Source organism: Eretmochelys imbricata, chromosome 5, assembly GCF_965152235.1.
Source record: "Eretmochelys imbricata isolate rEreImb1 chromosome 5, rEreImb1.hap1, whole genome shotgun sequence".
Taxonomy (NCBI): Eukaryota; Metazoa; Chordata; order Testudines; family Cheloniidae; genus Eretmochelys; species Eretmochelys imbricata.
Window position 1 is genome coordinate 121,285,977 of NC_135576.1, and position 13,010 is coordinate 121,298,986.

The window sequence follows — 13,010 nt, forward strand, 5'->3', positions numbered from 1 at the left end:
GATGATAGCACAAGGTACCCTGCACCCGTGATCTGTCTGCCAGTGACCAAAGACTACTCTGAGGACGAATCAATCAGTCTGATTTAAGTGGTCTAATCCTTCTGTTTGAGAGGATAAATTTTTGGAATTAGTCTTAATATTTTCAGCTAAGGAGTCTTGTGATTATTCCCTGAATAATAATCTGATGCTATGGTTGAAAGTTGTGTACATGTATGGGCAGAGCAAGATTTGCATGGAATAAACCAATCCCTTGAGGTGCTTTTTCAGGGTCCATAAAACAGCCACTAGGCTTGTTGCTGTTGATCTTACTTTGAAGGCTCTCTGATACTGCCATGATGGGCAGTTGTATAAAACTCGAAGAGCAACAGAACTACCATCAGAGGAATTTCAAATATGGATGAGAAACTTGGCTTACCTGGCTGAATGGCTAATGGAAATGCTACATACTACAAAAACATCAATCCTATATAGTCTCAGTACTTCAGAAGCACTCAAAGCTTTACGTATGTAGTTGCAAGAAGAAGGGTATTTACCTTCCCTTTACTGATCATGGTGAGAAATGAAGCACAGAGTGAGTGAGAGCTCCAAAGCCATGTAGGAAGCTTGTGGGAACAGAACCCAGATTTGATTCAGTCATGTGTTTTATTCCACATGGCCTTGTCTGCAATCACCTTCTTCTGCTCTCCAGTTAGTAAGTATATCTTTCTCTTATGTAGTGTATGCCTCACAAAGGACTCGTAAAGCCATTCTTGCAGCACCAGATTGAACCCTTTCTGCCTGGCTTTTTATCTTGAAATATTTAAGGCCTTGTCTACTGGGAGGACTAACTGGAGAACTGCTGAAACCTGAAGAGATGGAAACTGAAAGCTAAACTAAGAGGAATGGATATCTTAGATTGGTCTAATAATAATAATAATCAATAATACTTTCTGCTAAAACTCCTTCTTAAAATTCCAGTGCCTAATGAAATGTAGAGACAAAATGCCTCTGAAGAGTCAAAATCCTCATGACTTCAGTTAGGGTGAAAGGTTACAATGCACGTTTTTTGGGGTGGGAGAAAATGAGTCTCAGACCTCTAGCAAATCCAGGCTTGACCTTCTTTCTGAGGCTTTAAAAAAGAAAAAGCAGCAAGCCTATCCCTTCTCTCAAGGTCGTCGGCAACTTTTCAGGCCTTTAAAGGCACTATAAAGAAATAATGACAATGACATCAGATTTATAGACCCTCTGTGGACCACCTTTCTGATACATGTGTCCAAGAACAATCAGTACTGCTCATATTGCAAAATGTATTTGGGATACTAAAAATGCTCTTAGTCGAGTGGTTTGAAAAACTGAACCAGAAAGCTACTTCTTATTATAGGAATTTCACTTGAGTGGCGAAGCTGATACACTGGAGGCTAGAGAATTTGGCAAATACAATTGTTCTAAACAAATCAAGCTGGCGTCCATGTGACTGTTACTAATTTAGAATGTGCTGGAGGAGGAGTGTTTACCCTACTGATCTATCTTTTTAATAACTTGCTGGTTAGATGCCAAGGTGGCATAGATTAATGAACAAACGTGTTTTTACTCCTTAGTTCTAGAAACGCTAATACGTTTCTCTCCTCTAGCCTGACCAACTTATTGAGGTTGCTTAAGACTGACACCTACATGAATAACTATCTGCCAAGGCTTAAAATGTTCCCAGTGGTCTACTAGATAGCATGTGTGAACTGGAATGTAAGCTGCGTCTCACTGTGTCCTGGATAATATCAGCATAGTGATAGAATCACAGAAGATTAGGGTTGGAAGAGACCTCAGGAGGTCATCTAGTCCAACCCCCGGCTCAAAGCAGGACCAGCCCCAACTAAATCATCCCAGCCAGGGCTTTGTCAAGTTGGCAGTGCTGGCTCTAGGCACCAGCTAAGCAAGCCAGTGCCTGGGGCAGCATTTCCGCTGTTCTTGGGGTGGCACTCGGGCAGCAGCCCCGGCTGCAATTCAGCAGCAGCCCCTCTCCGTTGTTTTCCACGGCAGCAATTCGGTGGCGACTCTTCTGACTCGGGTCTCGCTGCCAGCAGCAGTTCCGTGGCAGCTCACTCCGATGTTCTTGTTCTCTCCGGCGGCAGAGTCTTCAGCAGGTGTGGGTTTTTTTTTTTTGTTGTTTTTTGCTGCTTGGAGCAGCAAAAAACGTAGAGCCGGCCCTCCAAGCCGGGCCTTAAAAACTTCTAAGGACGGAGAGCTCCATCCTCGTTGGAACCCCCTTTCAGGTAGTTGAAGGCTGCTATCATATCCCCCCCTACTCTTCTCTTCTGCAGACTAAATAAGCCAGTTTCTTCAGCCTCTCCTCATAAGTCATGTGCCCCAGCCCCCTAGTAATTTTCATTTCCCTTTGCTGGACTCTCCAATTTGTCCACGTTCTTTCTGTAGTGGGGGCCCCAAAACTGGACACAATGCTCCAGATGTGGCTTTACCAGTACCGATAGAGGGGAATAATCACTTCCCTCAATCTGCTGGCAACATTCCTACTAATGCAGCCCAATATGCTGTTAGCCTTCTTGGCAACAAGGGCACATTGCTGATTCATATCCAGCTTCTCATCCACTGTAATCCCCAGGTCCTTTTCTGCAGAACTGCCGCTTAGCCAGTCAGTCCCCAGCCTGTAGTAGTGCCTGGGATTCTTCCGTCCTAAGTGAAGGACTCTGCACTTGTTGAACCTCATCAGATTTCTTTTGGACCAATCCTCCAATTTGTCTAGGTCACTCTGGACCATATCCCTACCCTCCAGTGTATTTACCTCTCCCCCCAGCTTACTATCATCTGCAAACTTGCTGAGGGTGCATCCATCCCATCATCCAGATCATTAATAAAGATGTTGAACAAAACTGGCCCCAGGATTGACCCCTGGGGTACTCAGCTTGATACCAGCTGCCAACTAGACACAGGGCTGTTGATCACTACCCATTGAGCCAGACAATCTAGCCAGCTTTCTATCCCCTTATAGTCCATTCATCCAATCCATACTACTTTAACTTGCTGGCAAGAATATTGTGGGAGACTGTATCAAAAGCTTTGCTAAAGTCAAGGTATATCACGTCCACTGCTTTTCCCATATCCACAGAGCCAGTTATCTCGTCATAGAAGGCAATCAGGTTGGTCAGGTGTGACTTGCCCTTGATAAATCTATGCTGACTGTTCCTGATTACCTTTCTCTCCTCCAAATGCTTCAAAATGGATTCTTTGAGGACTGCTCCATGATTTTTCCAGGGACTGAGGTGAGGCTGACTGGTCTGTAGTTCCCCGGATTCTCCTTCTTCCCTTTTTTAAAGATGGGCACTATATTTGCCTTTGTCCAATCATCTGGGAGTTCCGCGATCATCATGAGTTTTCAAAGATAAAGGCCAATGGCTCTGCAATCACATCAGCCGACTCCCTCAGCACCCTCAGATGCATTAGATCTGGCCCTATGGACTTGTGAATGATCAGCTTTTTCTAAATAGTCCTGAACCTGTTGTTTCACCACTAAGGGCTGCTCACCTCCTCCCCATACTGTGCTGCCCAACAGGCCAGAGCTGGAAGAAAAAAATAGCATTTTAAAATTAGGTTAGTATGAGTAATTATATTAAAGTATCCTCTTGGGATAAATGAGATGTGGCTGGAAAGCCTCTGTTTTGTGTACAGGACATGTACAGCTGATTACTGTTGTAAAGTAGCCTTGATCTTGGCAGAACTATAATCCTAAAGATTCATAGATACTATGGTCAGAAGGGATCATTGTGATCATCTAGTCTGACCTCCTGCACAACGCAGGCCACAGAATCTCACCCACCGACTCCTGCGAAAAATGTCTCACCTATGTCTGAGCTATTGAAGTCCTCAAATCGTGGTTTAAAGACTCCAAGGAGCAGAGAATCCTCCAGCAAATGACCTGTGCCCCATGCTACAGAGGAAGGTGAAAAACCTCCAGGGCCTCTTCCAATCTGCCCTGGAGGAAAATTCCTTCCCGACCCCAAATATGGCAATCAGCTAAACCCTGAGCATGTGGGCAAGATTCACCAGCCAGATACCCAGGAAAGAATTTTCTGTAGTAACTCAGATCCCATCCCATCGGGCCTATTTACCATGAATATTTAAAGATCAATTAATTACCAAAATCATGTTATCCCATCATACCATCTCCTCCATAAACATATCGAGTTTAATCTTAAAGCCAGATATGTCTTTTGCCCCCACTGCTTCCCTTGGAAGGTAATTCCAAAACTTCACTCCTCTGATGGTTAGAAACCTTTGTCTAATTTCAAGTCTAAACTTCCCAATGACCAGTTTATATCCATTTGTTCTTGTGTCCACATTGGTACTGAGCTTAAATAATTCTTCTCCCTCCATGGTGTTTATCCCTCTGATATATTCATAGAGAGGAATCATATCTCCCCTCAACCTTCTTTTAGTTAGGCTAAACAAGCCAAGCTCCTTGAGTCTCCTTTCATAAGACAAGTTTTCCATTCTTCAGATCTTCCTAGTAGCCCTTCTCTGTACCTGTTCCAGTTTGAATTCATCCTTCTTAAACATGGGAGACCAGAACTGCACGCAATATTCCAGGTGAGGTCTCACCAGTGCCTTGTATAACAGTACTAAAACCTCCTTATCTCTACTGGAAATACCTTGCCTGATGCATCCCAAGACCTCATTAGCTTTTTTCACGGCCATATCACATTGGCGGCTCATAGTCATCCTATGATCAACCAATACTCCAAGGTCCTTCTCCTCCTCCGTTACTTCTAATTGATGCGTCCCCAGCTTATAACTAAAATTCTTGTTGTTAATCCCTAAATGCATAACCTTACACTTCTCACTTAAATTTCATCCTATTAATATTACTCCAGTTTACAAGGTCATCCAGATCCTCCTGTATGATTTCCCGGTCCTTCTCTAAATTGGCAATACCTCCCAGCTTTGTGTCATCTGCAAACTTTATTAGCACACTCCCACTTTTTGTGCCGAGGTCAGTAATAAAAAGATTGGTTCCAAAACTGATCCCTGAGGAACTCCACTGGTAACCTCCCTCCAGCCTGACAGTTCACCTTTCAGTATGACCCGCTGTAGTCTCCCTGTTAACCAATTGATTATCCACCTTTCAATTTTCATATTGATCTCCATCTTTTCCAATTTAACTAATAATTCCCCATGTGGCACGGTATCAAAAGTCTTACTGAAATCTAGGTAAATTAGATCCACTGCGTTTCCTTTGTCTAAAAAATCTGTTACTTTCTCAAAGAAGGAGATCAGGTTGGTTTGGCACGATCTACCTTTTGTAAAACCATGTTGTATTTTGTCCCATTTACCGTTGACTTCAATGTCCTTAACTACTTTCTCCTTCAAAATTTTTTCCAAGACCTTGTATACTTCAGATGTCAAACTAACAGGCCTGTAGTTACCTGGATCACTTTTTTTCCCTTTCTTAAAAACAAACTATGTTAGCAATTCTCCAATCATACGGTACAACCCCTGAGTTTACAGATTCATTAAAAATTCTTGCTAATGGGTTTGCAATTTCGGGTGCCAATTCCTTTAATATTCTTGGATGAAGATTATATGGGCCCGCCAATTTAGTCCCATTAAGCTGTTCGAGTTTCGCTTCTACCTCAGATATGGTAATATCTACTTCTATATCCTCATTCCCATTTGTCATGCTACCATTATCCCTAAGATCCTCTTTAGCCTTATTAAAGACTGAGGCAAAGTATTTGTTTAGATATTGGGCCATGCCTAGATTATCCTTGACCTCCACTCCATCCTCAGTGTTTAGCGGTCCCACTTCTTTCTTTGTTTTCTTCTTATTTATATGGCTATAGAACCTTTTACTATTGGTTTTAATTCCCTTTGCAAGGTCCAACTCTACTTGACTTTTAGCCTGTCTCACTTTATCCCTACATGTTCTGACCTCAATAAGATAGCTTTCCTTGCTGATCCCTCCCATCTTCCACTCCCTGTATGCTTTCTGCTTTTTCTTAATCACCTATCTGAGATGCTTGCTCATCCAGCTTGGTCTACAACTCCTGCCTATGAATTTTTCCCCCTTTTTTGGGATGCAGGCTTCTGACAGCTTCTGCAGCTTTGATTTAAAGTAATCCCAGGTCTCCTCCTGCCTTTAGATCCATAAGTTCTTCAGTCCAATCCACTTCCTTAACTAATTTCCTTAATTTTGAAAGTCAGCCCTTTTGAAATCAAAAACCCTAGTTGCAGATTTATTTTTGTTAATCCTTCCATTCAGTTTGAACTGAATTAGCTCATGATCACTTGAGCCAAGATTGTCCCCTACAACCATTTCTTCTATGAGGTCCTCACTACTCACCAAAACCAAATCTAAAATGGCATCCCCTCTAGTCGGTTCAGCAACTACTTGCTGAAGGAATCCATCAGCTATCGCATCTAGGAAAATCTGAGCCCTATTATTATTACTAGCACTCGTCCTCCAGTCTATATCTGGGAAGTTAGTCTCCCATGATCACGCAGTTTCCATTAGTATTTACTTTATTAAAAACATTTAAAAAGGTCTCTGTCCATATCCAAATTAGATCCCGGTGGTCTATAGCACACCCCAAGCACTATCCCAGGGGAGGCTCTAATAGTTTTCTTCCCCAATGTCATTTTTGCCCAGACGGACTCTGTCTTATCCATTCCATCGCTTCTTATGTCTTTACATTCTACCTCATTATTAAGACAATGACTTAATCACATTGACAATAGGAGATAGTGGGGAGACTGCATCTCTAGCTCTGTCCACTTCCTGGCAATGAAAACTGACTGAACTAAGAGTATTCCAGCTAATGCTGTTGTCAAGCTGACACGTTGATCTGATCTATTCCAGTCTGGGAAAGTTTGTCTAGTTAAAACATTCTAATGAATATATGGTTTTAAAAAGTATTTTAGGAAGGGCACTTAAAATTTGCCACAGACCTGAATGGGAATAGGGTATGGACGGAAAGAATAGTCCTTAAAAGTGGAAAGCAAAAGTTAGTCTGTGTCCCCCACGCTGGTCCTGAATGGGGATCTTGTATCCACTAAAAGTGCAACCACCGGCTTACCCCAGTGTTTTTGTACAGCATAGAATCTTGTCTTGATATGTGTAGATTCCTGGCCGCCCTGAGACGTATCCCTCCCTGTTGGCATTCTGACACTAGGCATGATGAATGTGCTACAGGGCAGATCTTCCCCCCCACCCCCCCATCCACTCCAGCATTGGGAGAGAAGTCCACACACCTGTTTGAATGTCTTTTAAAACAGTCTCCTGGAACGCCCCATTGTAGACACCACTCTGGAATGGCAAGCTCCTAGGAATGTGGGACTGGAAGGGACCTCCTGGGTCTTCGAGTCCAGTCCCTTGCTATCGCAGGCAACCCTATTTTCTCCCACTTCTATAAGCTTGTGTCGAGCGTTTGAATCCTCTTCAAAGTATCCTTGTATCCCTGTGCTAAAAGAGGAGTGTTTCTAGTTCATCTCAAGTATTAAACAGGTGCCTGGTCAAGCATAAACACTTAATTTGTTCTGAAAGCTTATTCTTCACTACCCAGTGATGGTCAGGACATTGTGTTACTACCTGAATGTCTTGCTGTGTTAATACGTCGAATTTCGTGTTAGTATTCATCAAAGGACAAAGCCCGACATCGCAAACACACCGTATAAGAGAAGGTACATGTTTTTTGTTTTTCTTTTGTTTTTCTTTTAAATCTCTGCATATGGAGTTGGTGAGACTGATGCTGGAATACAGCATCCAGTTCGGTATACACTTGAAACAATTGGAGAGGGGGCAACGAAGACCCACAAGTGACTTGTGTGTCTTAGTGAGGCTTATCTTCTCAAAGATTGAGAGGTGACTTGTTTATGATGTAGAAGTACATTCATAGGGAGAAAACTTTAGGTCTTAAAGGGCTCTCTAACTTAGAGAAAGGTATAACAAAAACAGAAGCTAAAACCACACACAAGGCACGCACTGAGGGTGATGGTGGATTTTGGTCTCATGATGTCCTCAAATCAAGAGCAGATAGTTGGACACTAGTTACTGCACAAAATAAAAAGTTAATTGGATGAAATTCTGTGGCCTGTGTGATACAGGAAGTCAGACAAGGTGACCGAATGATCTTTGTCTGGCCTTAAAATCTATGCATTACTGCGGTGCGCTCAGACGTAGCCCGAGACTCTTTCCAGCTGACTTTCGTCAGATGGCACTTACTGACACCATGTAAATGTGTATCCCAATGGCACTTCCAACACTCTTCTCTTGGGAATGATTCAGGCTCTTCAATGAGGGTTTCTGTACTCTGCCGCATGTGGTAGCCACATAACAAGCTATGGCTTCTAGTTTCTCCTTTGGTAGCCAGTCTTCTCTCATCAGGGTGTTGAGTTTCTGTTGGAAGATCAGTGAAGTCATGAGGGCCCTCTGCCTTATGACCCAAGGGAATCACGAGATAGTTGAGCTCCTAGCGCGCACGTACCAAAGCCATGCACTGATCAGAGCCTAGGAGCTGGGACTTGTGAATCGTCTTGTAGGTGCTATGCAAGCAGCTCCTGGCTTGTTTACTTGGCTGCAGCCTATCCAAGGAACATACTGTATGCATTATCTATTTGTAGTTTTCCTCCAATGAAATTAAACTGAGATTTTGCAGCTAGGAGTTTCTCTGGTTCAGGACATTTCTTGCCCTTACTGTCAATGCCTTCTTCATTAGTGGTTATCTGGAAATTGATTCTAGCTCCAAAATACAGTACTACAAAATTATGTCTTGAGTCAGAATTGTCTTTGGTGCTCACTTCATCTTGGAGAAATGTCTGCCCAAGGACTGTTAAATTGAGTGATGGTTTTAAGTTAGCTAATTACGCAGCCTTGCGCAGAAATGAGACTGTACTAAACCTGGGGCTTTGGCAGAGCCCAGCAATGACACATGCATGTTCTCGCCCACCATTAATCTGTCTCTTGAGTAAACAAGTCATGAGTAATCTTGGTGGTTTTTTTTTTAATCCTCTGTTGCTAAAAGTATTTCGCTCTCTTGGAATGAGAGAAGATTTCATGCAATTTCCCTTCAAATGTTTACATTTCAGTGGAGTTTTTTTATCCTAACTTCTCCACCCCACATATTTTTCACCCTGAGGAAATCTTCTCCGCTAACTCAAAGTAGATCTTAAATAGAACGCTTATCTGAATCACTAAACTGAGTGTGTTTCCAAATATATTATTGGTGGTACTTCCATGGCCTGAAGCTGAAAAATAATTTTTTCTCCCATACTGGCATTCCAGGGACTCAATTTGAGGCATGAATTCTGATTGCCAGGCTTGTTTGGTTCTTCCTAGTTTAAGGTAACTAGGCCACTTTGGCTGTATGCTCTAAAATGAAAAGGAAAGCTTTGTTTAATGTATCTCTTAAAATTTTCATTCATTTTCTAGGGGATACAGTCTAATCTCATTTGTTACTATTTCCAGACCACACGGGCAGAGTTTGACTTGCCAGAATACTCCGTACGCCGACGGTACCAGGATTTTGACTGGTTGAAGAATAAGCTGGAGGAATCTCAGCCCACACATCTCATTCCCGTATGTAGTAAGCCAGGGTCAGCTGTTGCTGAACACTTGTGTATTCAGAATGTCTGCTTAAAAAAAAAAGAAGTGAATCTTCTGGTTGTTCAGCAGTTATGGATTCAAGGTGTGTAAAATGCAAAGCTTCGTTCTATTCTTGTCTTCTAAAGTGGAACATTCTGACTTTAGAAAGCAAAGCAGCACAAAAAGGGCCTACCCTGATCTGTGCCAGCCAGCTTTGAAATGTTATGGATCTTAAATGCCAAGTGCTTGCCCATATGATGCAGCCTAAACCACTAACGGTCACCCAGGTTAACTCCGGTTGAAAGGACACCAGTGGAGGTGGCATCTTCCTAGCTTCCCTTATAATATGACTAATGTTTAGCCATTCTGATGCTTAGATACCCTCTTCTGTTTGCCTAGCTGTTGGCTTCCGACAGCACTGTCCATTGCCAATGCATTCTCTAAGGCATCACGCCTTCATGTTCCCTTTGAGTGGGAACACCCTTCCCTCTGATGCACTTTTAAAGTTATAGTATCTAGTATTTAAACTACATGCTCTATGATTTGCGTGTGTAAGGGGTTATAAAGAAAACTCCCTACTAACTCTGTTCATGCTATTTGGAGGACTTCTCTTACAGGGAAAGAAACTGACTGTTCCAAATTTTTAGAGAAGGCCTGTGACCTGATCAGTTATGTGTACATTCGCTGCTTGGGCAGACAGCTGGGCCTCTGTCCACTGAAAACTTGGCTAAATAAGGCCCTAAATAATTATCCCTCTCTCTGAAACTGACAGCCTTGTTACTATGTTTGTGTGTGGTCTGAAAGGATTGGGGTCTCCTTTCTTCCTCTTAACATAGCAGCTGCTTTTCCTCCTGGGCCTTCAAGGATTATAAGTAAGGTTGCATGAACTCCTGACTAACCACAGGGCAGACTGATGTAAAACATCACTCTTGGTGCGTATAAGGCTCAGTTAGCAATGTGTGTTCCCATGTGCTTTGTTACTCGTAGACTTTAAAAGGAAATGCTCCTGGAGCTAGGCTGTGTAAGATGCTGAGTGAGCCTTTGCGTACCTAGGAAAGCTGGCTTGTGAGGAGGCTTTCCTTCTGATAATTTCCTGTCTTTTAAATAGTAGTAATCGGCTCCCCTCTAGCTATGTAAAGGGCCGCTAGAAGCACTTCTTGCATCCATTGTGTGAAACCACTCTCTGGACAATGAACTAAAATACCAACTGTTTTACTAGAGTTAAAAAAAAAAACCCATCTATCTCTTTTGCACCTTTTCTGTTTTTTTTTTAATTTAAAGTGCTAGAATAATGCAAAGAAAATCTAGCTATATTATATTGAACTTGGGACCAATGCAGAGAGCACTGGCAAACCTGCATCACTGCCTTGCCTACTCTTCCTGGGGCCAGCTGAGACTCCACCAATGTGAGCGTGGTGTGAACCTGTGATGATCAAGTACTGGGCACTGTTGCAGATCACCCTGCTGCTCTTCTTGTTTTTAACAGTAAATCTCAATTTGCTGTTCCCCTAACCCCCTTTACAAATGGTCACTATTTGTGGACAGACAATCTGCATCCCCTTGGGACTGAACAACCTTGACTTAAGAGTTCAGGGCAGGAAAAAATAAGGGGAAAAAGCCTCATGCTGAACCATCAAGAAGCACGAGGCTTGCCTGAAAAAGCACTAAATAGTATTCTAAGTCTATTTGATTTCGCTTCCACAAGTGCTTGTCTGGGAATATGAAGCCATGATAAACTTTCACTGATAGTAAGAGTGCAGCTGGGACTAAGTCCAGCTACAAAGAGGGATAAATTTTTCCAAATGGGATACAGAGAACTATGTAGTGATGGTCACTCAACTGCTGGCTGTTCCTACACTGGATTCCCTAGCCGCAGTATAGTAGCAAAAAATCTTTCAGCAATTCCCTCTAAGTGAGTTCAGGGTCGGAATGTAGCTGGGGGCAGGAGGCAACAACACTCAGTGATGATTTTTAGTGTGCGCACAGAATGATTTTTAGAGCGTGGTGGTTTTTTTGCTCAAGATACAAACGCATCTATCCTTACAGGGCGGTCATAACCCATACGCAAAGTACGCAGCTGCTTGGGGCCCCAAATTTCCTGGTGCCCTGTGCAGCTGCATGCTGCTCCAGCCCCTGCTCCGGCTCTTCCTGTCCCCACTCCCCTGAGCTCTGCAGCAGGGCTGGGCCTGCACTCACCGGTGGCGGGAAGTGCAGCGACCCAGCCCCAGCTGCGCTGCCGGTGAGTGCTGGGGGGTGGTTTCCCCCTTGCCCCCCAAGCCAGCCCCACCCCCCGCACGGAGGCCTGGGGCCAGCCCTCCCGCTCCTCCCCCGCAGGGAGGGGGCTGCGTAGGGCCCCAGAATAGCTAGGGATGGCCCTGTATCCTTAGTGTCTGTCACTGCCCTCTTGATGGAATTCTAAGTGTGGGTAATTATTGTAGGCCTTTGGAAAGGAGTGACAAAGGATAAAACAACAAACATTGATTAGGGTGACCATGCTGGGGTCAAACTTGGGATACTGGTGGGTGTGCGTACAGCTGGGGATGTAAGGGGGCTCATCAGGGTAGAAGGATAGCTGCTCTCTGCCAAAGGCTTCTTAGCCAGGTTTTCTCTTCAACAAGGCAACCAGCCGCCTGCTGTCTTGAGTTCTGTGTTCTGTCCGTAGTCTCATGCAGTCTTTCCTCCCTCCCTCTCTGTATGTAATGCCCAAAGCCCAACTGTCCCCCTCGGCTGCCAGTCTCATGATTCTAACGGTAGACCTGCACAGACATACCATGTTATGGGGCTCTCTAAATCCTGTAGTGTCTCACCCTTGGGCTTCCAGGGCTTTTGAGCCCCAATGTAGCTTTTTGCCACTAGCCCTCTGATTTATCGTAGGCATATGTTAAGCGGCACAACAGCAGAGGGACCGCATGAAAGTGGAGTGGGAGGAAGCCTTGGGTGGGTTTGTGTTTATCCCACTATTGCTGCACTGTCCCTCCTCTGCCTTCGGGCTGACCTTGGGGCTGGGTGATGTGCTAGGTTCTTTCTTTGTGCAGCTGCCTGTGATGAAATCGAGGGCTTTGCAGCTCAGGTGGCAGATTCTCCGAGTATTCCAGCATCTGTCAGGGGAAGACCTCTGAAAGCAAATAAGGGCATGTGGTACAGTGTAGGTGGCTGGATATGAGGGCTGTGTTGAGGCGGGGAGGGCAAGAAAGTAGAAGGGATAGGTGGACATACGAGTAGCCTGTTCCACTGAAGCACGAACAAAGTTTCTGGCAGCAAACTGGGGTAATCCTTGTAAATGAACATCTAGTCACCCTAGCTATAAAGCACACACAACCTTTGCTTTCATGCTCTTCATTTTTTAGAGTGGTGATTTTTTTCATCTAGGTTAGAATTGAGGAAAATCTATTGCCACTGTCTGTATTCCCTCCTGGTGGAGCTGTATTAAGCTACGGCACCTGCC

The 13,010-nt window shown here is 43.9% G+C and overlaps 1 protein-coding gene across 1 annotated transcript in view; it reads left to right on the top strand.

Moving 5' to 3' along the window:
• SNX30 (sorting nexin family member 30) overlaps positions 1-13,010 on the top strand; it is a 67,318-nt gene that overhangs the window by 18,293 nt on the left and 36,015 nt on the right. Inside the window, exon 3 of the mRNA XM_077817809.1 lies at positions 9,449-9,559. Coding sequence (XP_077673935.1) covers positions 9,449-9,559 — 111 coding nt within the window. The remainder of the gene's footprint in view (positions 1-9,448; positions 9,560-13,010) is intronic.